Source organism: Abramis brama, assembly GCF_963993115.1.
Source record: "Abramis brama genome assembly, chromosome: 13".
NCBI lineage: Eukaryota > Metazoa > Chordata > Actinopteri > Cypriniformes > Leuciscidae > Abramis > Abramis brama.
Window position 1 is genome coordinate 37605780 of NC_139975.1, and position 24363 is coordinate 37630142.

Here is a 24363-nt window from a genome sequence, read left to right on the forward strand (position 1 = left end):
AAACTATTCAGTACTCTCGCGCGCTCTCTGAGAGATGTTTACTCTGCATGCATACATAGGCTACAGTAAAGCCGTCTCACAAACAGCTCGCGAGTAACAAAAGTTCTTTTTCTTGGATTATATCGCTTTAACGGGGGAAAAAACACGCAAAATTGTGTAAAAATTCCGGTCATGGTTAGCATATTCGTAAACAGTCGGTTATGTCTGAAATAAGCATAAAACGCGTGTGACAGATTGACAGACAGTATAACAGTAATGTATCCGGGGCACTAGCTCTAAAAGTGACAGCAGCCATGTGTGTCTGTCATTAATGCTGTCGTCAAAACAACAAAAGATAGCTTTCATTGTAAGGAATCAGAATGAATAGCCTATGTATTTAATTTAGTCAGGACTATCAGTGTTATTTTACATTTGATTACCTTATTCAGTTTCTGTAGCATTTCTGAATACTAGTGTTAGACCTACCCAAAAACTTTTCTCTTTATTTGTATCTTTATTATTTTGTATATATTTTTTGCTACTTTTTTTTCAATTTAATTCAAAGATTAAAATCAAGCTTCCTTGAGTTGTGTAAACTCTTGAGTGAGCAAACATTTAGGTGAGATAAAAGTAATAAAAAATTTAAATTGTCTACATTTTTTTTTTTCTATATCGTCATAAATATCATTATCGCAAATATTCTTGAAATATCGTGATATAATTTTGAGGCTATATCGCCCACCCCTAGTCTTGACAGTCTTTAACATCTTAGATACTGTAAATTTGGTGGAGAAGAACAACATAAATCCGCGGCTGATATTCATAAAGTATAAGATCTGTTTAGATCTTTTTGATCTTTTTTCTTTGGCTCATTTCAGTAAAACTAGTACACATATATTTGGCTTAGTTATTTTTTTTACTATTCAAAAGCTCTTAGAATTGAGTTTCTGATTTAAGTATGACAGAAATGTTTATATTCCTCAGAGGATTTTTATAATATGATCTGGAAAAGTTACATGGTTTCACAACCTGAAGTGAATAAGTTTGGTGTTGCAGTTGTTGACAGAACCTGAGCCAGAGATTCTCTGGAAGTGCAGCTGGAGGTTTTCCGGCTGTCGTGTGTGTCAGTTGTGTCGTGTGTGTGTGTGTGTTTGTGGCTGGCGTTCAGTGCTGAGATCTGGCATTAAGGATGATGGTAAGCAGGCATGGCATCTGTGTGCGAGTCACTGATCAGTGTCCATCTCTTAAGAGCTGTGGATTAACTTAAAGAGCTGTATGTAGAGTTCAGAAGCCCTTGTTAATTTGCGACACCAGTGGCCGTTCAGGGAACTGCTGCACAAGAGACTGAACATGGCAGTGTGGGACTATAGTTTAAATGAATCCCTTTTCTTTGCACGACACATTACTGTTCTTTGACGTTACAGGACAGAACAGCTCTTTCGGCATTACCCTGAACATTGTATAAGCATTAGTTTCATGTGTCGTTGAACAGAAGAGAGCCTGTGTAAATGTGTAAACGTCACATCTTTTGAATTTCCCGGCAAAAACGTCCCGAGTCCTTCACATAAAAATCAGTCGACAGGCTTTCATAGACAACCTAGGAAGTTAGTTTAAGTTTAGCTACAAGCTGTTCACACATTGGCAAAACATTGACAAAATAACGGCAACAATTTTCTATTTACATGTTGTGTATTTACATAGGAAAATGTTGCCGTTATTTTGTCACTTATTGGGAGCAGTATGCTAGCTGGAGCCGTTTACCTCCAGTCTTTGTGCTAAGCTAGGCTAGCGGTGGGTGCGTCAGACAGAGTTACGGCACGCACAGAGATGAGAAGGGTGTGTATGGACTTATCTAACTCTGGGGGATACGGTGAATAAGATGAAGTCCCAAAAAGTCGGCGTGTTCCTTTAATAATTTTTCTTTGTAAGTGCATTTGTACTGGGATCCCTGCTGAAAAATGCAGGACGGGTTAAAGAAGAGCAGACCTGTAGGATTCAATGGCTTTTACTGCTTGTGGCTTTATCTTGTCACGTCTGGTCAGGACATGTGGTTCTGATGTCCAGTATGTTTCCCTACACTGAATGACAGCGTTAAGAGAGAGAGCAGACAGAAGTTCACTGAAGATGTTGTACTGTATGTCCTGTTGTGAATGAGACATGAGAAATAAGAAAACATAAGATAAATAAATGCTCTAGTTAAATCATCAGTTATGGCCTTACAAAATAGTTCAGTTTATCAGAGAAACCAAAGGCAAGCGGTGACTCTTGTAAAATCTCTACTTGTTTTTGACTCTTCAAACCCATGAAGTTATTTTGTTTCATATCAGCGTGAAGTGTTGGAGTTTATCTCCTGATTCGCCCATCGCCGCTCAACGCACTGTGAGCCTTTCAGACCAGAGTGTGTGTGGATCTTTGGGTTCAATTCGAGTGTTTTGTATAAAACACAAGGTTTATCTCCAACATTATCTCTCAACAAATAGAGTTCCAGCCCAACTTCAGCTTGAGTTTTGTTTTCAGTGGAGTCTCTCTGTTTCCTTTGGTCTCTTCTGCTGGACGGATTCGCAGCCATATTTACATTTATGAGGAATACTTCAGGCTTTATAATTGGTTTGTTTTTTGGGTGGCCTGTATTTTCAGTGTCTGTGTGTTTCTTGTGGCGAGACCGCAAGCCACACTTTCACTGACACACATCCAGCGCTTTTCTCTCTCTCTTTCATGCTCTCCTCTTCTATAAGAGTCTTTTTGACTTCTTGATAAGTGCAATAAGTGGTGAATTTGATGAGACTATGAAATATGGCTTAGACATTCCCCATGGTATTGGGGTTAGTTAGATAAACACTGAAATTGAAACAATACTGTTTTATCATGCGCTCTTCTGTCTATAAATTGGTGTTTTATGGATATGGTCCCTTCAACACAGTACCAGCCAAAGTCCACACAGCATGTAAGCCGACTGAACACGTATGGATGATTGTATGGTAACTGCTACAAACCAGCAGAGAAAATGTGTAATACATGTTTTGGCACCTTAACATTATTCTGCAATAATAATCTAAGAGCTTAATATTTAGTTTAATTTTTAATCATTACTGGTGAGAAGCCAAAGGCATCAGCCAAAAAAAAATAAAAAAAAATAAACATGGTAACACTTTCTATGAAGCCCATGATTATAATGAATTATAGCTCCATTTGTACTTATTTATAAGTGTTATTATTCTATAAATACACTCACCTAAAGGATTATTAGAAACACCATACTAATACTGTGTTTGACCCCCTTTCGCCTTCAGAACTGCCTTAATTCTACGTGGCATTGATTCAACAAGGTGCTGAAAGCATTCTTTAGAAATGTTGGCCCATATTGATAGGATAGCATCTTGCAGTTGATGGAGATTTGTGGGATGCACATCCAGGGCACGAAGCTCCCGTTCCACCACATCCCAAAGATGCTCTATTGGGTTGAGATCTGGTGACTGTGGGGGCCATTTTAGTACAGTGAACTCATTGTCATGTTCAAGAAACTAATTTGAAATGATTCGAGCTTTGTGACATGGTGCATTATCCTGCTGGAAGTAGCCATCAGAGGATGGGTACATGGTGGTCATAAAGGGATGGACATGGTCAGAAACAATGCTCAGGTAGGCCGTGGCATTTAAACGATGCCCAATTGGCACTAAGGGGCCTAAAGTGTGCCAAGAAAACATCCCCCACACCATTACACCACCACCACCAGCCTGCACAGTGGTAACAAGGCATGATGGATCCATGTTCTCATTCTGTTTACGCCAAATTCTGACTCTACCATCTGAATGTCTCAACAGAAATCGAGACTCATCAGACCAGGCAACATTTTTCCAGTCTTCAACTGTCCAATTTTGGTGAGCTCGTGCAAATTGTAGCCTCTTTTTCCTATTTGTAGTGGAGATGAGTGGTACCCGGTGGGGTCTTCTGCTGTTGTAGCCCATCCGCCTCAAGGTTGTGCGTGTTGTGGCTTCACAAATGCTTTGCTGCATACCTCGGTTGTAACGAGTGGTTATTTCAGTCAAAGTTGCTCTTCTATCAGCTTGAATCAGTCGGCCCATTCTCCTCTGACCTCTAGCATCAACAAGGCATTTTAGCCCACAGGACTGCCGCATACTGGATGTTTTTCCCTTTTCACACCATTCTTTGTAAACCCTAGAAATGGTTGTGCGTGAAAATCCCAGTAACTGAGCAGATTGTGAAATACTCAGACCGGCCCGTCTGGCACCAACAACCATGCCACGCTCAAAATTGCTTAAATCACCTTTCTTTCCCATTCTGACATTCAGTTTGGAGTTCAGGAGATTGTCTTGACCAGGACCACACCCCTAAATGCATTGAAGCAACTGCCATGTGATTGGTTGATTAGATAATTGCATTAATGAGAAATTGAACAGGTGTTCCTAATAATCCTTTAGGTGAGTGTATATTTATAAAGACTAATTTTATAATTACTAAGTCATGCATTTGCTTTTTCAATGCACATGCTCATAATCCATTATACACTGATTTATAAGTATTAATTAGTCGTATGGTTCCATGAAATGTATTTATAAATATGCAGCCTGCATTGCTATAATGTTATTATATTATAGTTACAATGACTTTTTTAGTAATTCACATTTATTTCTGTCAAATAAGTGAATATATTGTTAATAGCCGTGTTCTTGTAAATACTTATTGTGAATGATAATACAGTTACTAACCTCAATAAATGCATCATTGATGGCTTTAAGTAAAATGAAAACACGGGATGCGATTTTCCTAAAGCAAATGTTAAGAAATCATGAAGATGTGTTTGAAGATGAAGTTGTTTACTTGTAAATGTAATTAATGAACAATAATCCCGTAATAAAATAATAGGGAAAAACACAGAAATCATTAATACAAACAGTTTAAAAAAAAGTCCAAATTGAAATTGATATCTCAAACAAATTGCTTTCAGTAAGATTTTGTTTGGCCGCAGTACCAAACGCTTCCACTAGATGACATTTTCAGGGAGTACAAGTGTGACTATTTTTTTCAGGACCATTTAACATTTTCAAAATCATGTCCATGATTGTTTTTGTGTTCACATAGCAAGTGCTAAAACCTTTACCAAGTTGTGTACCATTTGGATGAAGTAAACAAAATCTATAAAAACAAAATTAAAAATTCCAAAATTACCGAAGGCCACCAGAGGGGTAAACAGGTCACATTCAGTTCTGGCACTGAACACTTGTTTAAACAAGCATGAATATCTAATGTGTGTGTGTGTGTGTGTGTGTGTGTGTGTGTGTGTGTGTGCGCGCGCGTGCGTGCGTGTGTGCGTGCGTGTTTGTGTGTGGTCTTTATCTTGGAGGGTTTTTCCCCTTTTGGCTTATCTTGAATGAAGCAATCATATAGATAGCATCTCTACAAATGTTTATGTTTTAATTTTATATATATATATATATATATATATATATATATATATATATATATATATATAATATTTCTTGGATAGAGTTTCCAATGCCATTTTTTTATTTTATTATTTATCTGTGGGTCTTCATTGTCCTCATAAATCACTGTCTTTGTGCTCTTTTGTCCTGCCTGTTGTAGATTCAGCCGCTCATCTAGTGTGTTTGATGATCCCGAGTAAGTCTCTTTAACACACTGTGCTGTGAAAAACACTCTTGCAGGGACTGACACTGACTAATGTCTGCATGTGCCAAGCTGTGCTTTCAGCACTTTGTTTTGGTACACTACGGATGAACTTCTTTGTAATGTGGCTGTATTGCTTGTTGAGTGGGATGCTAATATAACGTAAACCTTTTATCCACAAATGTTTGCTAAAGCACTTGCATCTGATGTATATATTTATACTTGCATATGCTAAATTCGTTTAAGAAAACCAAGCAGTGTTTCTTATAAAATGAAAATCTATGTGTTTTTGCCATTTGTAAGATAATATAAATTTGGTGGTTGTTTCAAAGTGTCTTTCAGCATATGTTCAAACTTCTGCCCTTCTTTCTTTGGATGCATGGCTTATGGGCGGCACAACCTGCTAATTATCAATGCTCACTGTGACTCACTGGCCCTGCTTTTTAACTGGTTGCTTAATAATAAAGCTGACAGTGGTTAACCAGCTGATTAAATTTGATAAAGTACCAGTGATTCAATGAGCTTATATCTCTGTAACAGGAGTGTGAGCATGATTGACATGCGAGGAAGTGAGGAAGACTCTTTGTTGCCACCCCATAGTCAAGTTCGACATGAGCTCATGCACAACCAGTACAACATGCTGAAAGAGGAAGAAGACCACTGGCAGGACGTGAGTGTCTTTCGTCACTTGTTTCCTGTTAGATCCAGCAAATGGATCCGAATGTGTCTGCAATTGTATGATTGTGTTTCAGGATTTGGCCAAATGGAAGAGTCGCAGAAGGAGTGTGTCTCAGGACCTGATCAAAAAAGAAGAGGAGAGGAAAATGATGGAGAGACTGTTAAGTGGAGGAGGAGGATCACAGAGAAGAAAAAGCATCAAGACGTACAGAGAAATAGTGGAGGAGAAGTATGTCTGCCGTTTCCATCTACACTTTCCACTTTTGTTTTCATTTATTACAGTCCAACACTACAGATGGCCACGGGTCATATCAGCTAGAGTACTTGGTACTGAATGTACTGAATTTTGCCATTGGCACAACATTGCAAACCTATATGACTGTCAGTAGTCTTACTGTAAGTGCCGTTATCGTCAGTGCTTTTACTGAGAGTACAGATACTTTCAGAAGTGTCACTGTCAATGGCTTTACAGTCAGCAGTGTTACTGTCAGTGGTGTCACAGTCAGTACAAATACTGCCAGTGTCAGTGTATGTGATGTTACTGCCAGTGCAGTTACTGTTACACCGTGTCCTAACTACACGTGACGCAACGCCACAACGTGCGATAAAAGGATCTTCTCCATGTTAATCAGAGTGTTTGTCCTAACCAGCCGCGACGGCGACACGCAACGATTCTATTTTAGAAACGGTTTCTATTTTCCTGCGCTATTTATCGCGCTGGAACAACAAACACAAAGTGTGGCGATGATAATGTCTGGTACTGTTTATGTGCTTTATTTAATGTTAAAAGCGTGTAATGTGACTTTGAATATCATTTAGTGCTCCAGCTTTGTAGCTGTAAAAACAACAATGGATAATTCACCTCAGATCTTGAAATTAAACAAATGGAAGCCTATGTATTTTTAATAATGTTTAGATGTTGTAATATTTGTGAAATTGATTATGTAGCTATTTATCCATTTTCTTGCGAGTGCCATCAAGATTACTCTCTGGTGCTGTGCACTCTCCGCGAGACTGGACAGACAAATTATTTGTCACTGGAATCTTATCGCATCTCGTCTGGTTAGGACACGGTGTTAGGGGTGTTACCGTAAGTGATGTCACTGTTAGGGGTGTTACCATAAGTGATGTCACTGTTAGGGGTGTTACCATAAGTGATGTCACTCTTAGGGGTGTTACGTAAGTGATGTCACTCTTAGGGGTGTTACGTAAGTGATGTCACTGTTAAGGGTGTTACTGTAAGTGATGTCACTGTTAGGGGTGTTACCGAAAGTGATGTCACTGTTAGGGGTGTTACTGAAAGTGATGTCACTCTTAGGGGTGTTACGTAAGTGTTGTCACTCTTAGGGGTGTTACGTAAGTGATGTCACTGTTAAGGGTGTTACTGTAAGTGATGTCACTGTTAGGGGTGTTACCGAAAGTGATGTCACTGTTAGGGGTGTTACTGTAAGTGATGTCACTGTTAGGGGTGTTACCGTAAGTGATGTCACTGTTAGGGGTGTTACCGTAAGTGATGTCACTGTTAGGGGTGTTACCGTAAGTGATGTCACTGTTACCGTAAGTGATGTCACTGTTAGGTGTGTTACCGTAAGTGATGTCACTGTTAGGGGTGTTACCGTAAGTGATGTCACTGTTACCGTAAGTGATGTCACTGTTAGGGGTGTTACCGAAAGTGATGTCACTGTTAGGGGTGTTTCTGTAAGTGATGTCACTGTTAGGGGTGTTACCGTAAGTGATGTCACTGTTACCGTAAGTGATGTCACTGTTAGGTGTGTTACCGTAAGTGATGTCACTGTTAGGGGTGTTACCGTAAGTGATGTCATTGTTAGGGGTGTTACCGTAAGTGATGTCACTGTTAGGGGTGTTACCGTAAGTGATGTCACTGTTAGGGGTGTTACCGTAAGTGATGTCACTGTTACCGTAAGTGATGTCACTGTTAGGTGTGTTACCGTAAGTGATGTCACTGTTAGGGGTGTTACCGTAAGTGATGTCAATGTTAGGGGTGTTACCGTAAGTGATGTCACTGTTAGGGGTGTTACCGTAAGTGATGTCACTGTTAGGGGTGTTACCGTAAGTGATGTCACTGTTAGGGGTGTTACCGTAAGTGATGTCATTGTTAGGGGTGTTACCGTAAGTGATGTCACTGTTAGGGGTGTTACCGTAAGTGATGTCACTGTTAGGGGTGTTACCGTAAGTGATGTCACTGTTACCGTAAGTGATGTCATTGTTAGGGGTGTTACCGTAAGTGATGTCATTGTTAGGGGTGTTACCGTAAGTGATGTCACTGTTAGGGGTGTTACCGTAAGTGATGTCACTGTTAGGTGTGTTACCGTAAGTGATGTCACTGTTAGGGGTGTTACCGTAAGTGATGTCACTGTTAGGGGTGTTACCGTAAGTGATGTCACTGTTAGGGGTGTTACCGTAAGTGATGTCACTGTTAGTGCTGTTACTGTGATTGCAGTTAGTGTCAGTAGCGTCACTGTCAATGATGATGTTACTGTGGTGGCATTTCTATCAGTACAAATACTGTCAATGTCGTTACTGTATGTAGTTACTGTCAGTGCAGTTACTGTCAGGGGCATTACTATTAGTGTAAGTAGTGTCACTGTCAATGGTGTTACTGTCAGAGCAGTTCCTGTCGGTGGAGTTACTGTCGGTGATGTTACTGGGGTGGCATTACAGTCAGCAATGTTACTGTCAGGGGCGTTACTGTAAGAGATGTAACTGTTGGTGGCATTACTGTCAGTAGTGTTACACTCAGCTCTGTTGTTTTAAGTGAAGTTGCTGTCAGTGGTTTGAGAGTAAGTGGTGTTATTGTCACTGGTGGTAAACAGTTACAGTGACATTACTGTTAGTCATAAGACTGTCAGTGGTGTGACTGTCACAGAAGTTACTGTTAGTGACATTGCTGTCAATGACTTTACAGTCAGTGATGTTACTGTCAGTGGGTTTACTGTCAGTACAGATACTGTAAATGCCTTTACTGCATGTTCTGTTACTGTGTGTGCAGTCGCTGTCAGTGATGTTACTGTGAGTGGCTTTAAAGTCTGTAATGTTACTGTCAGTTCTTATTTTTGTCAATTGGCATTACAGTATGATGTCTTGCTGTCAGTGAAGTTACTGTCAGTGGTCAGTGATGTTACTATAACTGTGGTTACTGTTACCTGTGTTACGGTCAGTGATGTTACTGTTGGTGCTGTTACCATAAATGTGGTTAATGTCAGTGGTGTTAACATAAGTGAAGTTACTTTAAATGGTATTTATATCGGTTATGTTACTGTAAGTGATATTACTGTCAGTGCCTTCACAGTCAGTAATGTTACAAAATTATCAAATAAAAACTGCTGTAAGCTAGTGGATCTCAATCATTGATACAATAATAAGTCTCTAGTGACATTTCACTTTCTCCACTAGGGAGCGTCGTGAACAGGAGTTGCATGAAGCCTACCGGAGCGCCCGCACACCAGAGGAAGCAGCTTCTGTTCTGCAGCGTTATGCCCTGCGCTTCACCATCAGTGAGGCCGTTCTCGAGCGCCTCAAACTCCCTAAGCTGCTGGAGAGGAGTGTGTCGGCCGACCCAACTCGTCACTCCTCGTTCCCCATCTCCTCAGACATCTCCTCCTCTTTCAGTGCTTCCTCAAACCCGCTGCAGTACCTGAGGCAGCAGTCTCTCCCCGCAGCCAAGTTCATATCCTCAGTGGAAGCACAGGTGACGGGGTACAGCACAGAGCCGGTGACGGGGTACAGCACAGAGCCGGGAAACGTCGGAGATACGGAGTGTGTTTCAGGTCCATCTCGCTCGCATGCGACAGCTCCCTCTCTGGCTCCGAGACCTTACAGACAGAGCAGAAGTAGCACTGCTAAGGTACAGACAGCACAGGAATCAACATTTATCATAGCAGTGTTTAAAAGGTTTTATAACTGATACAAAATCTATAGTTTAGGACTGAAAAAAATAAGTTTTTTTGAATGTGAGTAAAAAGTAACACAATGGCCCTCATTTATCAAAAGTGCGTACACCAAATTTCCAGCGTACACCTGGCGTACACCCAAAACCACGGTGACCTTGAGATTTATCAATATGGACGTTGGCGTACGGCACGCTCAAATCCTACGCCAGCTCAGGAGGTGGTGTACGCACGTTTGCAGAAAAACAATTCCTAACACCACAAAACGCACTGACAAACTAAAAGATATGATATATTATGACCCACTGTAAAAAAACAACAACATAGTAATTATAAACTTCAGTGTTTATTTTTGTGCAACATGGACTTCAATGTTTAATTTGTGTGACTTTACCAAAGCATTTGATTTGTAGGCATATGTATTCCTTCAGTTGCGAGCTTGTGCGCTTTACCTGGCGTTTCAGGGTTAGGCCCGGCAGGTGCGCACGGACTGGGTTCAGTAATGATAGGCTTTCAATGACCAAAAAATTATTCAGACTGACAAAATAATAAAAATGACATTCTTCTTCTTTTAAATAATAATAATAATAATACAAATAATAATAATAACGACATTCTTCTTCTAAGTAAGGGATAATGTATAGCGAGGCGCTTGTTATAGCGAATAACAACCCCGACAGGCTGAACTGGATCATAATCGCTATACATTATCCCGCTTATTACATGACTACCTACAAAATAAATCAATAATTTGACACAAAATATTGATTTAAAAAGGAGTTTATTGATTTAAAAACGATTGTATTGCTTCCGCTAAAGAAAATAGTCCGTTCCGCGTCCATAGCAACGCTCTGTTTTTCATGGCAACGGTGTGATATACTCATAGACAGTAAAAGAAATGGACACAGCGACCCCATTGGATTCAACGGAGACAAAGTGAAGTCAATTAGAAACTCTTACTTCCTGGGGGTCGAGCGTACTGCGCAGACTCAAACTGAGCTTGACGACGTAGATGTGACGTGAGCAACCCGTCTGTCTTCTAGTAGCTGTGCCAAGAGAAATCTGAATCATTCCCTTCTGAATCTTGCAGAGACGGAGAGTGTGAGTAGGAGCTGTCCATGAGATAGGAGCAAGAGAAACGTTTGCTATGTATTCTGATTAATTTGTCACTTTGCCTCCACGTCCCCCCGATTGCCCGCGCGCTTCTCCTCCTGTCCATACGGTAATTCTCTACTGTGCGACAGAGAGTCGCGTGGTTATGACGCAATCGTTAGCCTATTTTTACAAAAATTGCTTCTATGGGGCCATAACAGAAGCTACAAGGTAATGAAGCCTTTTATACATTTTCGTGTTTCTTTAGAAATAAATAATGGACAAATGGAGTCTTTAAACACCTCAGATGTGAAGTTATTCGCTGTCAAAGTGACGCAAAAATGAATGGGAGTCAATGGGATGCTAACAGCAGGTGGGGGTCCGCTAGCCAATGGCGGCGCCCGGGGGTACCTTCAAAATAATAGAAAACCCTGCCCGCCTGGTTATACTTCGCAGCGGTGTGTTATCAAGAAATAACACACCGCATTCTACATTGGAATTCAACCAAGCCATGTAATAAATAACAATAAGCTCCATTAATAATAAAAATCATAATAATAAGAATATTACAAATTGTCATGCAATTATTAATGTGAATGAATGGTACTCCACATCACATCATCATCACTATTGTACACCCCAATACATGTGACGTGATACGAAATTAAATGCTAATTGTTTCAAAACACGTGCTATAAAATAATGCATTGTGATAGGTCATTTGCTCATCCAAGCAGCTATTTAAACTGGATTTCCACCGTATTCCCACTCTTTAAACTCCCAAATAAAACAATTTTGTTTCTTTCCACTTCCCTGGTGATGGTCTCGATCTCCACGTCGGAGAAGTTTCTCTTCTTTGCCGTCTTCCGTGTGTCCATGGCGTAAAATGAGGGCGTGGGGGAAGCGGAGACTTGAATATATAGGGGCGTGTTATTCTAATGACGATCGTTTTCAGCCGCTGCATTTATCAAGGGCAGGTATTGCGTACACCTGGATTTCAAAGGTACGCACAGCTTCATAAATCAGGCGGTGAGAGGAGTGTAAGCATAATCTTACGCCAACATATACGCCCGTTTCTACGCAAGAATGATAAATGAGGGCCAATGTCACTACGCAACATTCTTATAACTTATAATAGGGACAATCCACTGGGAGATTTTTTCTGTAATTTCTTACTTGTTTCTGCTTGACTGAATTTATTTATTTATTTATTTGTATCCCTTGTAAATAGACCTCAGCAACGTGTCTCCTCTAGAGTTTCAGAAGAGATCAGAAATTTGCAACCAAAAGTCAAACAGTATGAACTTTATGAATATTATGAATATTTATCATCATTCTCTCAAGACCAAGTGATATGAGCTATGTTATCAACATTAATTTAGCGATTTTAAATATCAAATGTGTCAAGGATCACCTCATTTAGGTATTTCTGTTTCCTTTAAGAGAAATATGAAGGGTTCTGATGAAGGGTTCTGATGAAGAGCTCTGTCTTCAGAGCTGTAGAAGAGCCTCTGAGGAGTATAACGCTGACTCCATCAGCTGCCATGCGCTCTGCCACACCACCCACACTGAGTAGAAATATCCTGGATAATTCAGTGCTGTAGGAATGTGCACCGTTTGTCTCCTAAGAGAAGTGAAGTGAAGTGTTCCAGAATACTCCAACAATAGCAGATGTTGCCCTCTGGTGGCTGGAATGAGTGTTGTGAGTTAAAGTGGGCATGTGTTGAATGGGTGCTAGTGTTCCCTAGGTATGAGTGTGTGAGTGTGTTTGTGAATGGGTTCTTTCTATGTGAAGTGCTCCATAGAAGGACAAAAACACACACAGAGCAGATCAGCGCATCTAAAACACGCACATACCTTTTTTGTGTCATGGTAGGGACTTTACATCAACTCGTTTTATATGCTGAGCTAGTGATCATATAAACATATTCCCTTCCTCTCTGCAGTGACATGACACTGTCATGAACACATTATTTAGTCTGTTTATTAAGCGGTTTCCTTGTAGGAGCTGTTGACTGACTGTAAAGCACAGTGATGCGATTGCGATAAACTACCTAAACATGTATTTTAAATGCAAATTAAAATTATTTTAGAAACAGTAGATTTTTTTTTCCCAGTAACAACTATAAAATAGTGTATATTTTCTTAAATTGCATGACATCATGACATATTAAGACTTAATTTTAGATTATATATTAGTAAGTTAATATTTTCATACTTTTTTACATAAATCAAGTATAAATCTAACTAAATTAAATAGGGCTTACATTATATGCAATCAGCTATAATTAATTTATTAATCCATGAAATAGTATGATAAGTGAGTAGCATTAGTAAACCTAAAGTTGTCATGAAACTGAAGTTACACTAGTATTTTGTTCCCTATAGTGTCGTATATCTGAGTGAAACGCTTCTGGAACAAGAACAGATGTGGGCGGGGCTTGATTGTGTCTGTGGGGAATTGATTGGATGGTTGTGGTTTGCTATTGGCTGATCTCATGTGAGTGACAGGTTATAGCCCCACCCTCATCATCAGAGAAGAGAAGAGATGCTGCAAGAGGAACTTATTCTGAGTCGAGATTATTAACACTATAATGATGTGCGCCCATACATCATTTACAACAAACACTGAAATGTTCCATTAAAGAAAAATAATTGTCCATTTTGATTTCATTGTGACTTTAAATTGCTCCTTTATTGCCAAACACAATTTCGCTTCTCAAGTTTATATACTTTGTTTTAAAGATTTTTAAATTTACAAGAATATGAGAAAAACTGATGAAGAATATGAGCGAAATGAGTGTTTACTTAGTATCTCTCTCTCTCTCTCTCTCTCTCTCTCTCTCTCTCTCTCTCTCTCAGGATGAAATGGTGCGAGTGAATGGAGAAAGGGAGGATGATGAGCAGAAGGGAGGAAGAAACAGAGAGAGGGAAGAAGACTGTCTGCCGTTCCTCTCGTCTCCCCTCCAGCACACAGACTCAGACCTCACAGATCCCGATGTGTCCGATGGATGCACACACACACCGGGGCGCTGCGAGAGCCTCAGGGAACACACACAGGTGAGGACAGGACTGGACAGATATTATATGAAATCTGTTCTGTCAGCATGATGTGTAGTTGTGCTTGGAGTCGATTGTGTGACATGATTTTTGTCCCGGCTGTCATACAGAGAAATTATGAACACATGCATGAAACAAGATAGAACTAGCAAAATATAATAACTGATTATGTTTTAGTCAATGTTTGCTTTTTCCTGTCAGCTTTTTGTTTTTCTAACTTTTTCCTTGCGTAGTAAAATTAAACTTTTAGCTGTAGTTTGCCTTTTTTGCCTAATAATTTGTCATACCTTAACCGAGTTTAGTGTTTCGTTCTTCCCTCATATTTAAAATAAGAGTCCATCCTCATATTTTGATGGTTTAATCGAAAACAATTATGCCCTCCATACATCACTTTTGGTCACTCTTGTGTGTGTGTGAACAACACAAGCATGAGAACAGAGAGTTTATACTGAGTAAAGAGTGTGTGTAACACTGCACAGACTGAAGGAGCGACGGTCCCGCAGGTCAGCGATAACTCGATGTCCACAGAAGTGTTGGAGATGAAACCTGAAGACACTGTTACAGGTTGGCCAGCTCTTATGAGATATTAATCTTCCAGTTCACCTACTTCTTCTTCATAATCCTGTATATATTCTCAGTAACCGCTGTTTCTGCACAGATGAGGAGCAGACAGATGAGACGTGTATGAGTGACTCTCTGCGGACCGTGATTCAGGCGGACTCTTCTGCACAGGTTCAGCTTTCAGAAAAATACACTGACTAAATACTACATATGCATATTATGATTACTAGAGGAAATAAATGTATTTGCTGTATGTATTTTACCTTGATTTCTCTGGATTTGGTTGAAGGTCAATAAACTAGTAACGGAGATCCCACAGAATCCATCAGAAGCATCTGATGCAGAATCATGTAGAACCAAACCAGGTGAGTGTCGCTGAAGACCAGCGCTGGCCAACATCAGCCTCAGGTGTTTATCCTCTCCATCAGATATAGACAGTTCAGGTGTTTATCTTCTCCATCAGATATAGACAGTTCAGGTGTTTATCTTCTCCATCAGATATAGACAGTTCAGGTGTTTATCTTCTCCATCAGATATAGACAGTTCAGGTGTTTATCTTCTCCATCAGATATAGACAGTTCAGGTGTTTATCCTCTCCATCAGATATAGACAGTTCAGGTGTTTATCCTCTCCATCAGATATAGACAGTTCAGGTGTTTATCTTCTCCATCAGATATAGACAGTTCAGGTGTTTATCCTCTCCATCAGATATAGACAGTTCAGGTGTTTATCCTCTCCATCAGATATAGACAGTTCAGGTGTTTATCCTCTCCATCAGATATAGACAGTTCAGGTGTTTATCCTCTCCATCAGATATAGACAGTTCAGGTGTTTATCCTCTCCATCAGATATAGACAGTTCAGGTGTTTATCTTCTCCATCAGATATAGACAGTTCAGGTGTTTATCCTCTCCATCAGATATAGACAGTTCAGGTGTTTATCCTCTCCATCAGATATAGACAGTTCAGGTGTTTATCTTCTCCATCAGATATAGACAGTTCAGGTGTTTATCTTCTCCATCAGATATAGACAGTTCAGGTGTTTATCTTCTCCATCAGATATAGACAGTTCAGGTGTTTATCTTCTCCATCAGATATAGACAGTTCAGGTGTTTATCCTCTCCATCAGATATAGACAGTTCAGGTGTTTATCCTCTCCATCAGATATAGACAGTTCAGGTGTTTATCTTCTCCATCAGATATAGACAGTTCAGGTGTTTATCCTCTCCATCAGATATAGACAGTTCAGGTGTTTATCTTCTCCATCAGATATAGACAGTTCAGGTGTTTATCCTCTCCATCAGATATAGACAGTTCAGGTGTTTATCCTCTCCATCAGATATAGACAGTTCAGGTGTTTATCTTCTCCATCAGATATAGACAGTTCAGGTGTTTATCCTCTCCATCAGATATAGACAGTTCAGGTGTTTATCCTCTCCATCAGATATAGACAGTTCAGGTGTTTATCTTCTCCATCAGATATAGACAGTTCAGGTGTTTATCTTCTCCATCAGATATAGACAGTTCAGGTGTTTATCTTCTCCATCAGATATAGACAGTTCAGGTGTTTATCTTCTCCATCAGATATAGACAGTTCAGGTGTTTATCTTCTCCATCAGATATAGACAGTTCAGGTGTTTATCCTCTCCATCAGATATAGACAGTTCAGGTGTTTATCCTCTCCATCAGATATAGACAGTTCAGGAGCCAGTTGCACCAACAGGGCTTTACTAAGCCTGGTCCTAACTGCTAAGTAGGTCTTAGTTAAGACCAGTCTTTAGAGTTGACCTAACGTCTGTTGCACCAACCAAACTTAAGCCTAGGCTTAACTACGCCTGGTCTTAGCGTTGCGCGTTCATGTGTTGTTGACCAGCAGCGTGCGTTGCTAGGTTACGCTGTAAACTATCTTCCGCTGTTTGGTTAACTTGTAACGTTAGCCGTATCAATGGAGGAGCAAAGAAAAAGAAAAGGAAATTTCACCGACATTGAAATAAGAAAGTTAATAGAGCTGTACAGTCAGCACAGACACACACTGACTGCCAAGCAATCAAATACAATAACAAACAAGAAAAAACAAACAACATGGAGACAGATAACAGAGGCGATTAACGATTGCTCTGACTCCGGCTGCCTTCGGACTGAGAGCGATGTAAGAAAAAAGTGGAAAGACCTCCTGAGCAAAGCAAAAAAAGATTTGTCTGCAAAAAAACACCACCCGACCGGCGGGGGTCCTCCCCCAAAAACAGTCACTTTTTTACTATTAATAAATGAGCAAAACTTGGCCACTAAATATGTAATATTCAACTTTTAAAATTTTTTTTTGACGATCGCCATATTCGTAGTGAACGCGCCTATACAGAGAAATGCACATGGATTACATAATCAGAGAGTAGCCTATGTTTTTTCGTTTTGAATTATTTCGTTTAAAGACATTTCAAGCTTTGTGTATTTGATGTATTTCTCATGTCTGTGTGAGGCATACACTGAGTTTCGTTAACTTAGGACGCGCTCCCGTTAACGTGCAGTGCAAGTGACCGCGCGGGCGCCTCCATGATTGTCTGCTATATAGGCCTAACTTACTTCTTATTTATTAAATACAGGCAATTGTATGCTGAAAAATTGATTAAAATTAAGATACAATTTATCCAAAACGAAATTCACTTTAAAGAAAGGCTTTCTACAAAACAAAATCATGTCTGACCCGCTCCATGTCTCTCGATATATTGATATATCTTACTCGTGCTGTTCACTTTTCATAACCAACATAGATTAAAAAAAATAACATTATAATATTTTAACAAATATGAAGCAACTGCTAGCCCCTCCCTAGCGCCGCCCATGTATATAGTTTTCAGTGATCTAGTGACCGCACTACATCAGCACCATGGATAGGGATACAGACACTGTGGAAAGGATTTTACCTGCGCTTGAGGACTCCGATGCACCGCTCAACGAGTGACCTAGTGGTGGTGTGGATGGTGTTATACCGTCGTTCTTGCTCAGTCCTCGGAGCAATTATAGGCGTCATCAGCCAGTGTTTCAGTGGGTATCCACTGTCGCCGAGAAGCAGCCCGTTTATTATAGAAACATTATCTATCGGATAACGGCTATTAACGCTATTATATGCCTAGATTTTGAATTTACGCCTGCTACTGACTAGGCGTAAGATTTACGCCCGGTCTTAGCGAGAAGAGGACTTAAGCCTGGATGGTGCAATGGTCGTAACTTTTAGGTCGGACTTAGAATGCTGAGTTAAGACCTACTTACCTTAAGACCAGGCGTACGCCCTGTTGGTGCAACTGGCTCCTGGTGTTTATCCTCTCCATCAGATATAGACAGTTCAGGTGTTTATCCTCTCCATCAGATATAGACAGGTCAGGTGTTTATCCTCTCCATCAGATATAGACAGTTCAGGTGTTTATCTTCTCCATCAGATATAGACAGTTCAGGTGTTTATCTTCTCCATCAGATATAGACAGTTCAGGTGTTTATCCTCTCCATCAGATATAGACAGTTCAGGTGTTTATCTTCTCCATCAGATATAGACAGTTCAGGTGTTTATCCTCTCCATCAGATATAGACAGTTCAGGTGTTTATCCTCTCCATCAGATATAGACAGTTCAGGTGTTTATCCTCTCCATCAGATATAGACAGTTCAGGTGTTTATCCTCTCCATCAGATATAGACAGTTCAGGTGTTTATCTTCTCCATCAGATATAGACAGTTCAGGTGTTTATCCTCTCCATCAGATATAGACAGTTCAGGTGTTTATCCTCTCCATCAGATATAGACAGGTCAGGTGTTTATCCTCTTCATCAGATATAGACAGTTCAGGTGTTTATCCTCTCCATCAGATATAGACAGTTCAGGTGTTTATCTTCTCCATCAGATATAGACAGTTCAGGTGTTTATCTTCTCCATCAGATATAGACAGTTCAGGTGTTTATCCTCTCCATCAGATATAGACAGTTCAGGTGTTTATCCTCTTCATCAGATATAGACAGTTCAGGACTCTCGTCAGTGTTTAGAGCTGGACATCAGCGCTCAGTTAACATCGTTGTCCAGTAATCACAAATTGGGAGTCTAAACCCACATCACTGTCACACACACACTGAGAGACATGAACATGTTATATCAATATCTGAATGAGCAGATAAACTTCAGTTATCAAACTTTTATGTGAAATATTCAATGTATCTCTGATTGATTTTATGTCACTGATTTGCTTCAGTGTTTGGTGAATCTTCCACACCTCAAATCTGGATTAAACTCTGCTTTATATAACAATTAAGAAAAACTTGGTAACACTTTTACAGTGTCCTTCTTTCATATGTTACATGTACTTACCATACTAATAACCGTAAGTTATGCATAATTACATGCAATTTACCCTCAACCAAACCCTAGTAAGTATATTTTGTTAATTATTACTCAGTACTTAAATATATAATATATATAACATTTTTTTTTTTTTCATTTCACACTCAGTTCCCATCCATTTTGAATCATTTGTTTTTAACCAAATTAATTAAATGAATAATTCATGAAATCACTGAAAGTGCATGTTTTAAAAATGACATTATGTGTATTTTCCAGATTTGACTGAAAAGGCTGGAAATGTAAGTAAAAAAATGAAATCTGTTCATCTGTCTCTCCTCCTCATCCCTGAAGCGTCTGATGTTTGTTTTCTGGCTGTTTCTCATCTGGTATTATTTTATTCCTTTTCTACAAGCACTAAAATGTTTGTCCATTACAAATCTTCCTAAAATTATCTCTTTGACGCTCAGAAGTAAATGGCTTAAAACATATCAGAATGAGTCCGGACCTGAACATCCCATTCAAGTTTTGTTAAGTGAGAGTACACACTTGTGGCTTCTAGAGAAGCATATACACAGCAAAATCCCCAGAGTTAAATTAACTCTGCTCAGAGTACATATGGCCCCTCTCTAAAGAGTGTTAAAGTAACTCTGAATCAGAGTTAAAGTTTATGATAATTAAGAGATTAATTAAGTGATGATTGAGCATTAGTGATGAACACCTGCTGTTAACAAGCAGAATCACTGAAGGAAAAAGAAACAACAAGAACAGAAAAAGAGAAACACAAGAACTACAACTGACTTCAACCACAGCCTTAGATTACATCAACTGAAGATAAAAGAAGACATTACATCTGTGAAGATCTCAGCAGAGGAGGATTAAACAACTCCACAAACAGCATTACCAGCTTCACTTATTAATGACCAGACTGACTTTATTTCTGCCATTCATCTGCAGAAGTTCTTTTTGAGAATTAACAGAGCTTTAGATATTGATGTTTTATTTTGAAAATGTTTGGTCACCATTATGGTGATCAGTGGATGTGTTTACACTGCACAAAAAATCAGATCTTTTACTCACACTGACACAGATCAGAATTTGTTGCACACGTGTAAACACAGAAATCCGTACAAGATCCAATTTTTCTGTATTCTATCTGAGCCACCTGCAAATGTGGTTTTAAATCAGATACATATCCAATATCTGGACATCCGACCTACTTCTAAACACACGTATCCGATTCCCCTTTGAATTCCAAGCCACTACAAGGCAAGGACGACACGTTTATTCACAAAGATAGCTTTTTAATGTTGTATTATGGGGCAGACATGCCTGTATTCACTCACAGCTTTTTATTGAGGTGGGCACTTTATATTTATCTTTGTAAAGAAAAGAAATTGTGCGAACACAGAAACATTCAGGAGCTGGTTTTTAACCTCTGCCTGTGACTTTTATAAATAAAACAGCTTCAATACTGAAACCTACATTATATTTCTCAGCAATGAGGTGATAACTTCACTGTAATTAAACCAACAAGCTTCAGGTTACTAAAGGGGTGGTTGAGTATGATTTGACTTTTCTAACTTTAGTTAGTGTGTAATGTTGCTGTTTGAGCATAAACAACATCTGCAAAGTTACAACGCTCAAAGTTCAAAGCAAAGGGAGAGATTTGATTTTAAAGAAATTGCTTTTTAAGGACTACAACAAAAGGCTGGTAGAGACTACACCACATTCCTCCCGGGTTAGTGACATCACCAACCCTAGAATTTACATAAACCCCGCCCCCGGGAACACGATTTATAGATTATCAAGACAGAATATGCTAATCAATGACTAGAAGATAACTACACATAAGCTACATAAATTCATCAACTAACCATTCAGAAATGTTGTCTACATGTTGTCACTTCTTCTTGAGTCTCTCCATCATTGTCTGACTCCGGTTTGAACATAAAAGGCTAAAAGTTTTTGAAATTTTCAGTGCATGTCTGTGTGAGGTAAAAGGACACAAGCTGTTGAAGCTCCGCCCCCTGTGCCAGGAGCAGCAGCTCATTTGCATTTAAAGGAACAGACACAAAAACTATCACCTTCAAAAAGTGACAACTTTAACATGCTATATAAAAATATCTGTGGGGTATTTTGAGCTCTAACTTCACATACACACTTCATGAAAGACTTATTTTACATCTTGTGAAAAGCGCATTATAGCACCCTTTTAATTCATCAAAAAACAAATATTACAGGGCTACTTTATTTCACTTCAGAATTCTAGATCTGAGCTGTAGATAAACGAAAATGTCTTCAACGAGCCAAAGAGGGCCCACGTCACTCCTCTGTTCATCTCTCTGCACTGGCTACCTCTGACTGCTCGCATCAAGTTCAAGGCATTGACGCTCGCTTACAGATCTATCACAGGCTCAGCTCCCTCCTACTTTCACTCACTACTACGAGCCTACATCCCTACCAGAAGCCTACGATCGGTCAACGAGCGACGTCTCGTGGTTCCATCACAGAGAGCCACAAAATCACTGTCCAAAACATTCTCATTCACAGTTCCATGCTGGTGGAACGCTCTCCCCACCCTCATCCGGAATACAGAATCCCTGACAACCTTCAAAAGACAGCTGAAAACCCATCTCTTCCGTGAGCACTTAACCTCATAAAAAAAAAACAACTTTCCCTCTAAAACCTCACTTATTGGGCTTATGCTACTCTGAATAATGCCTGAACTTCGTATCTTGAGCACTTCTTGCGTTGCTTTTGTTTTTTGCCTCTTCATGATGACTCGCTTAATCTAGTCCTAACTTGTAAGTCGCTTTGGATAAAAGTGTCTGCTAAATGACTAAATGTAAATGTAAATGACGCAGGTCACCATTGATGAGATTCATATGCTGATTATTGATGTCTGTGTGTGTGTATAAAGATTTTTTTCCATAATGTATTTTAAAAATCAAGATTCGGAATGTCTGATCTGTTGCAAGTAAGAATTGTTGGTGAATATAATCTATTAATAAGAAATAACCACTTTTGGTCAGGGATTAGATCAGTGATTTATTCTACTTTATGATGCTGAAAACTATTATCATCTGATCATCTTTGTTTCTGGTTCCCTTTGCAACAAATTATGTGTTTTGTTAAACACTGTTACAAAGACCACAAACTCACATAAAAAAGCCAAGAGTCAAACTGTCAACCTATAAGAAACACTAATAAGTGAAGCTGGTAATGCTGTTTGTGGAGTGTTGCTTTAAACTCTGCGGATTTTGCTGTGTGTGCACTTCTTTAGAAGCCACAGGTGTGAATTCAACTATTACTATTACTTTACAAAATAGCTTGCTTGTAAAACCGCAAGTGAAATCCTACACTACCCATAATCCTTAAACAAGATTAAAGCATAGCATCACCCACAGAGACAAGCTGCACATACATTTTTAGTACATGTAAACTGAAAAATAGTAGAATATTCTATACCAGATGGGAAAGCAGCAGAATGTCCCCATTTTTGTCCTTGTGTTTTCACATCCGCCAGCTCCAGTAGAACAGCTAGTCTCGCTGCTTCAGGGGAATCTCTTGCTCACTGTTTGTGGTGTTGTGCGGCGCGTGTCATTGCGTACGGTACGGTTAGGTGCTGAATCTGGTGAAGCGCGGTGAACACTTTTCTTGGAGCCCTGAGGAAGAGCGCAAGCGTCAGGAGAGCTGGCAGCGAGAGCAGGAACGCATGCTTCAGGTACAGCGGCTGGAGCCAACAGAGCCAGACACCTGAGCATGTCTCCATACTTTACCCGACTGTAGACTAACCAGACACCTGAGCATGTCTCCATACTTTACCCGACTGTAGACTAACCAGACACCTGAGTATGTCTCCATACATCACCGACTGTGGACTAACCAGACACCTGAGCATATCTCCATACTTTACCCGACTGTAGACTAACCAGACACCTGAGCATGTCTCCATACATCACCGACTGTGGACTAACCAGACACCTGAGCATGTCTCCATACTTTACCCGACTGTAGACTAACCAGACACCTGAGCATGTCTCCATACTTTACCCGACTGTGGACTAACCAGACACCTGAGCATGCTTCCATACTTTACCCGACTGTGGACTAACCAGACACCTGAGCATGTCTCCATACATCACCGACTGTGGATTAACCAGACACCTGAGCATATCTCCATACTTTACCCGACTGTGGACTAACCAGGCACCTGAGCATGCTTCCATACTTTACCCGACTGTGGACTAACCAGACACCTGAGCATGTCTCCATACATCACCGACTGTGGATTAACCAGACACCTGAGCATGTCTCCATACTTTACCCGACTGTGGATTAACCAGATACCTGAGCATGTCTCCATACTTTACCCGACTGTGGACTAACCAGAGACCTGAGCATGCTTCCATACTTTACCTGACTGTAGACTAACCAGACACCTGAGCATGTCTCCATACTTTACCTGACTGTGGACTAACCAGACACCTGAGCATGCTTCCATACTTTACCCGACTGTGGACTAACCAGACACCTGAGCATGCTTCCATACATCACCAACTGTAGACTAACCAGACACCTGAGCATGTCTCCATACATCACCGACTGTGGATTAACCAGACACCTGAGCATGTCTCCATACTTTACCCGACTGTGGACTAACCAGACACCTGAGCATGCTTCCATACTTTACGCGATTGTGGACTAACCAGACACCTGAGCATGTCTCCATACTTTACCTGACTGTGGACTAACCAGACACCTGAGCATGTCTCCATACTTTACCCGACTGTGGACTAACCAGACACCTGAGCATGCTTCCATACATCACCGACTGTGGACTAACCAGACACCTGAGCATGTCTCCATACATCACCGACTGTGGACTAACCAGACACCTGAGCATATCTCCATACATCACCAACTGTGGACTAACCAGATACCTGAGCATGCTTCCATACTTTACCCGACTGTGGACTAACCAGACACCTGAGCATGTCTCCATACATCACCGACTGTGGACTAACCAGACACCTGAGCATATCTCCATACTTTACCCGACTGTGGACTAACCAGACACCTGAGCATGTCTCCATACATCACCGACTGTGGACTAACCA

The 24363-nt window shown here is 40.1% G+C and overlaps 1 protein-coding gene across 8 annotated transcripts in view; it reads left to right on the forward strand.

Moving 5' to 3' along the window:
• limch1b (LIM and calponin homology domains 1b) overlaps positions 1-24363 on the forward strand; it is a 131172-nt gene that overhangs the window by 91582 nt on the left and 15227 nt on the right. For 3 of the 8 annotated variants that reach the window (XM_084133388.1, XM_084133391.1, XM_084133393.1), the window contains 9 exons: positions 6166-6295; positions 6378-6532; positions 9718-10168; positions 14166-14363; positions 14843-14927; positions 15022-15095; positions 15214-15289; positions 19520-19542; positions 22866-22967. In XM_084133388.1, coding sequence (XP_083989514.1) covers positions 6166-6295; positions 6378-6532; positions 9718-10168; positions 14166-14363; positions 14843-14927; positions 15022-15095; positions 15214-15289; positions 19520-19542; positions 22866-22967 — 1294 coding nt within the window. Of the gene's footprint in view, positions 1-5583; positions 5620-6165; positions 6296-6377; positions 6533-9717; positions 10169-14165; positions 14364-14842; positions 14928-15021; positions 15096-15213; positions 15290-19519; positions 19543-22865; positions 22968-24363 lie in introns of all 8 variants that reach the window. The other 5 variants (XR_014608760.1, XM_084133390.1, XR_014608759.1 and 2 more) reach the window with 3 other exon arrangements.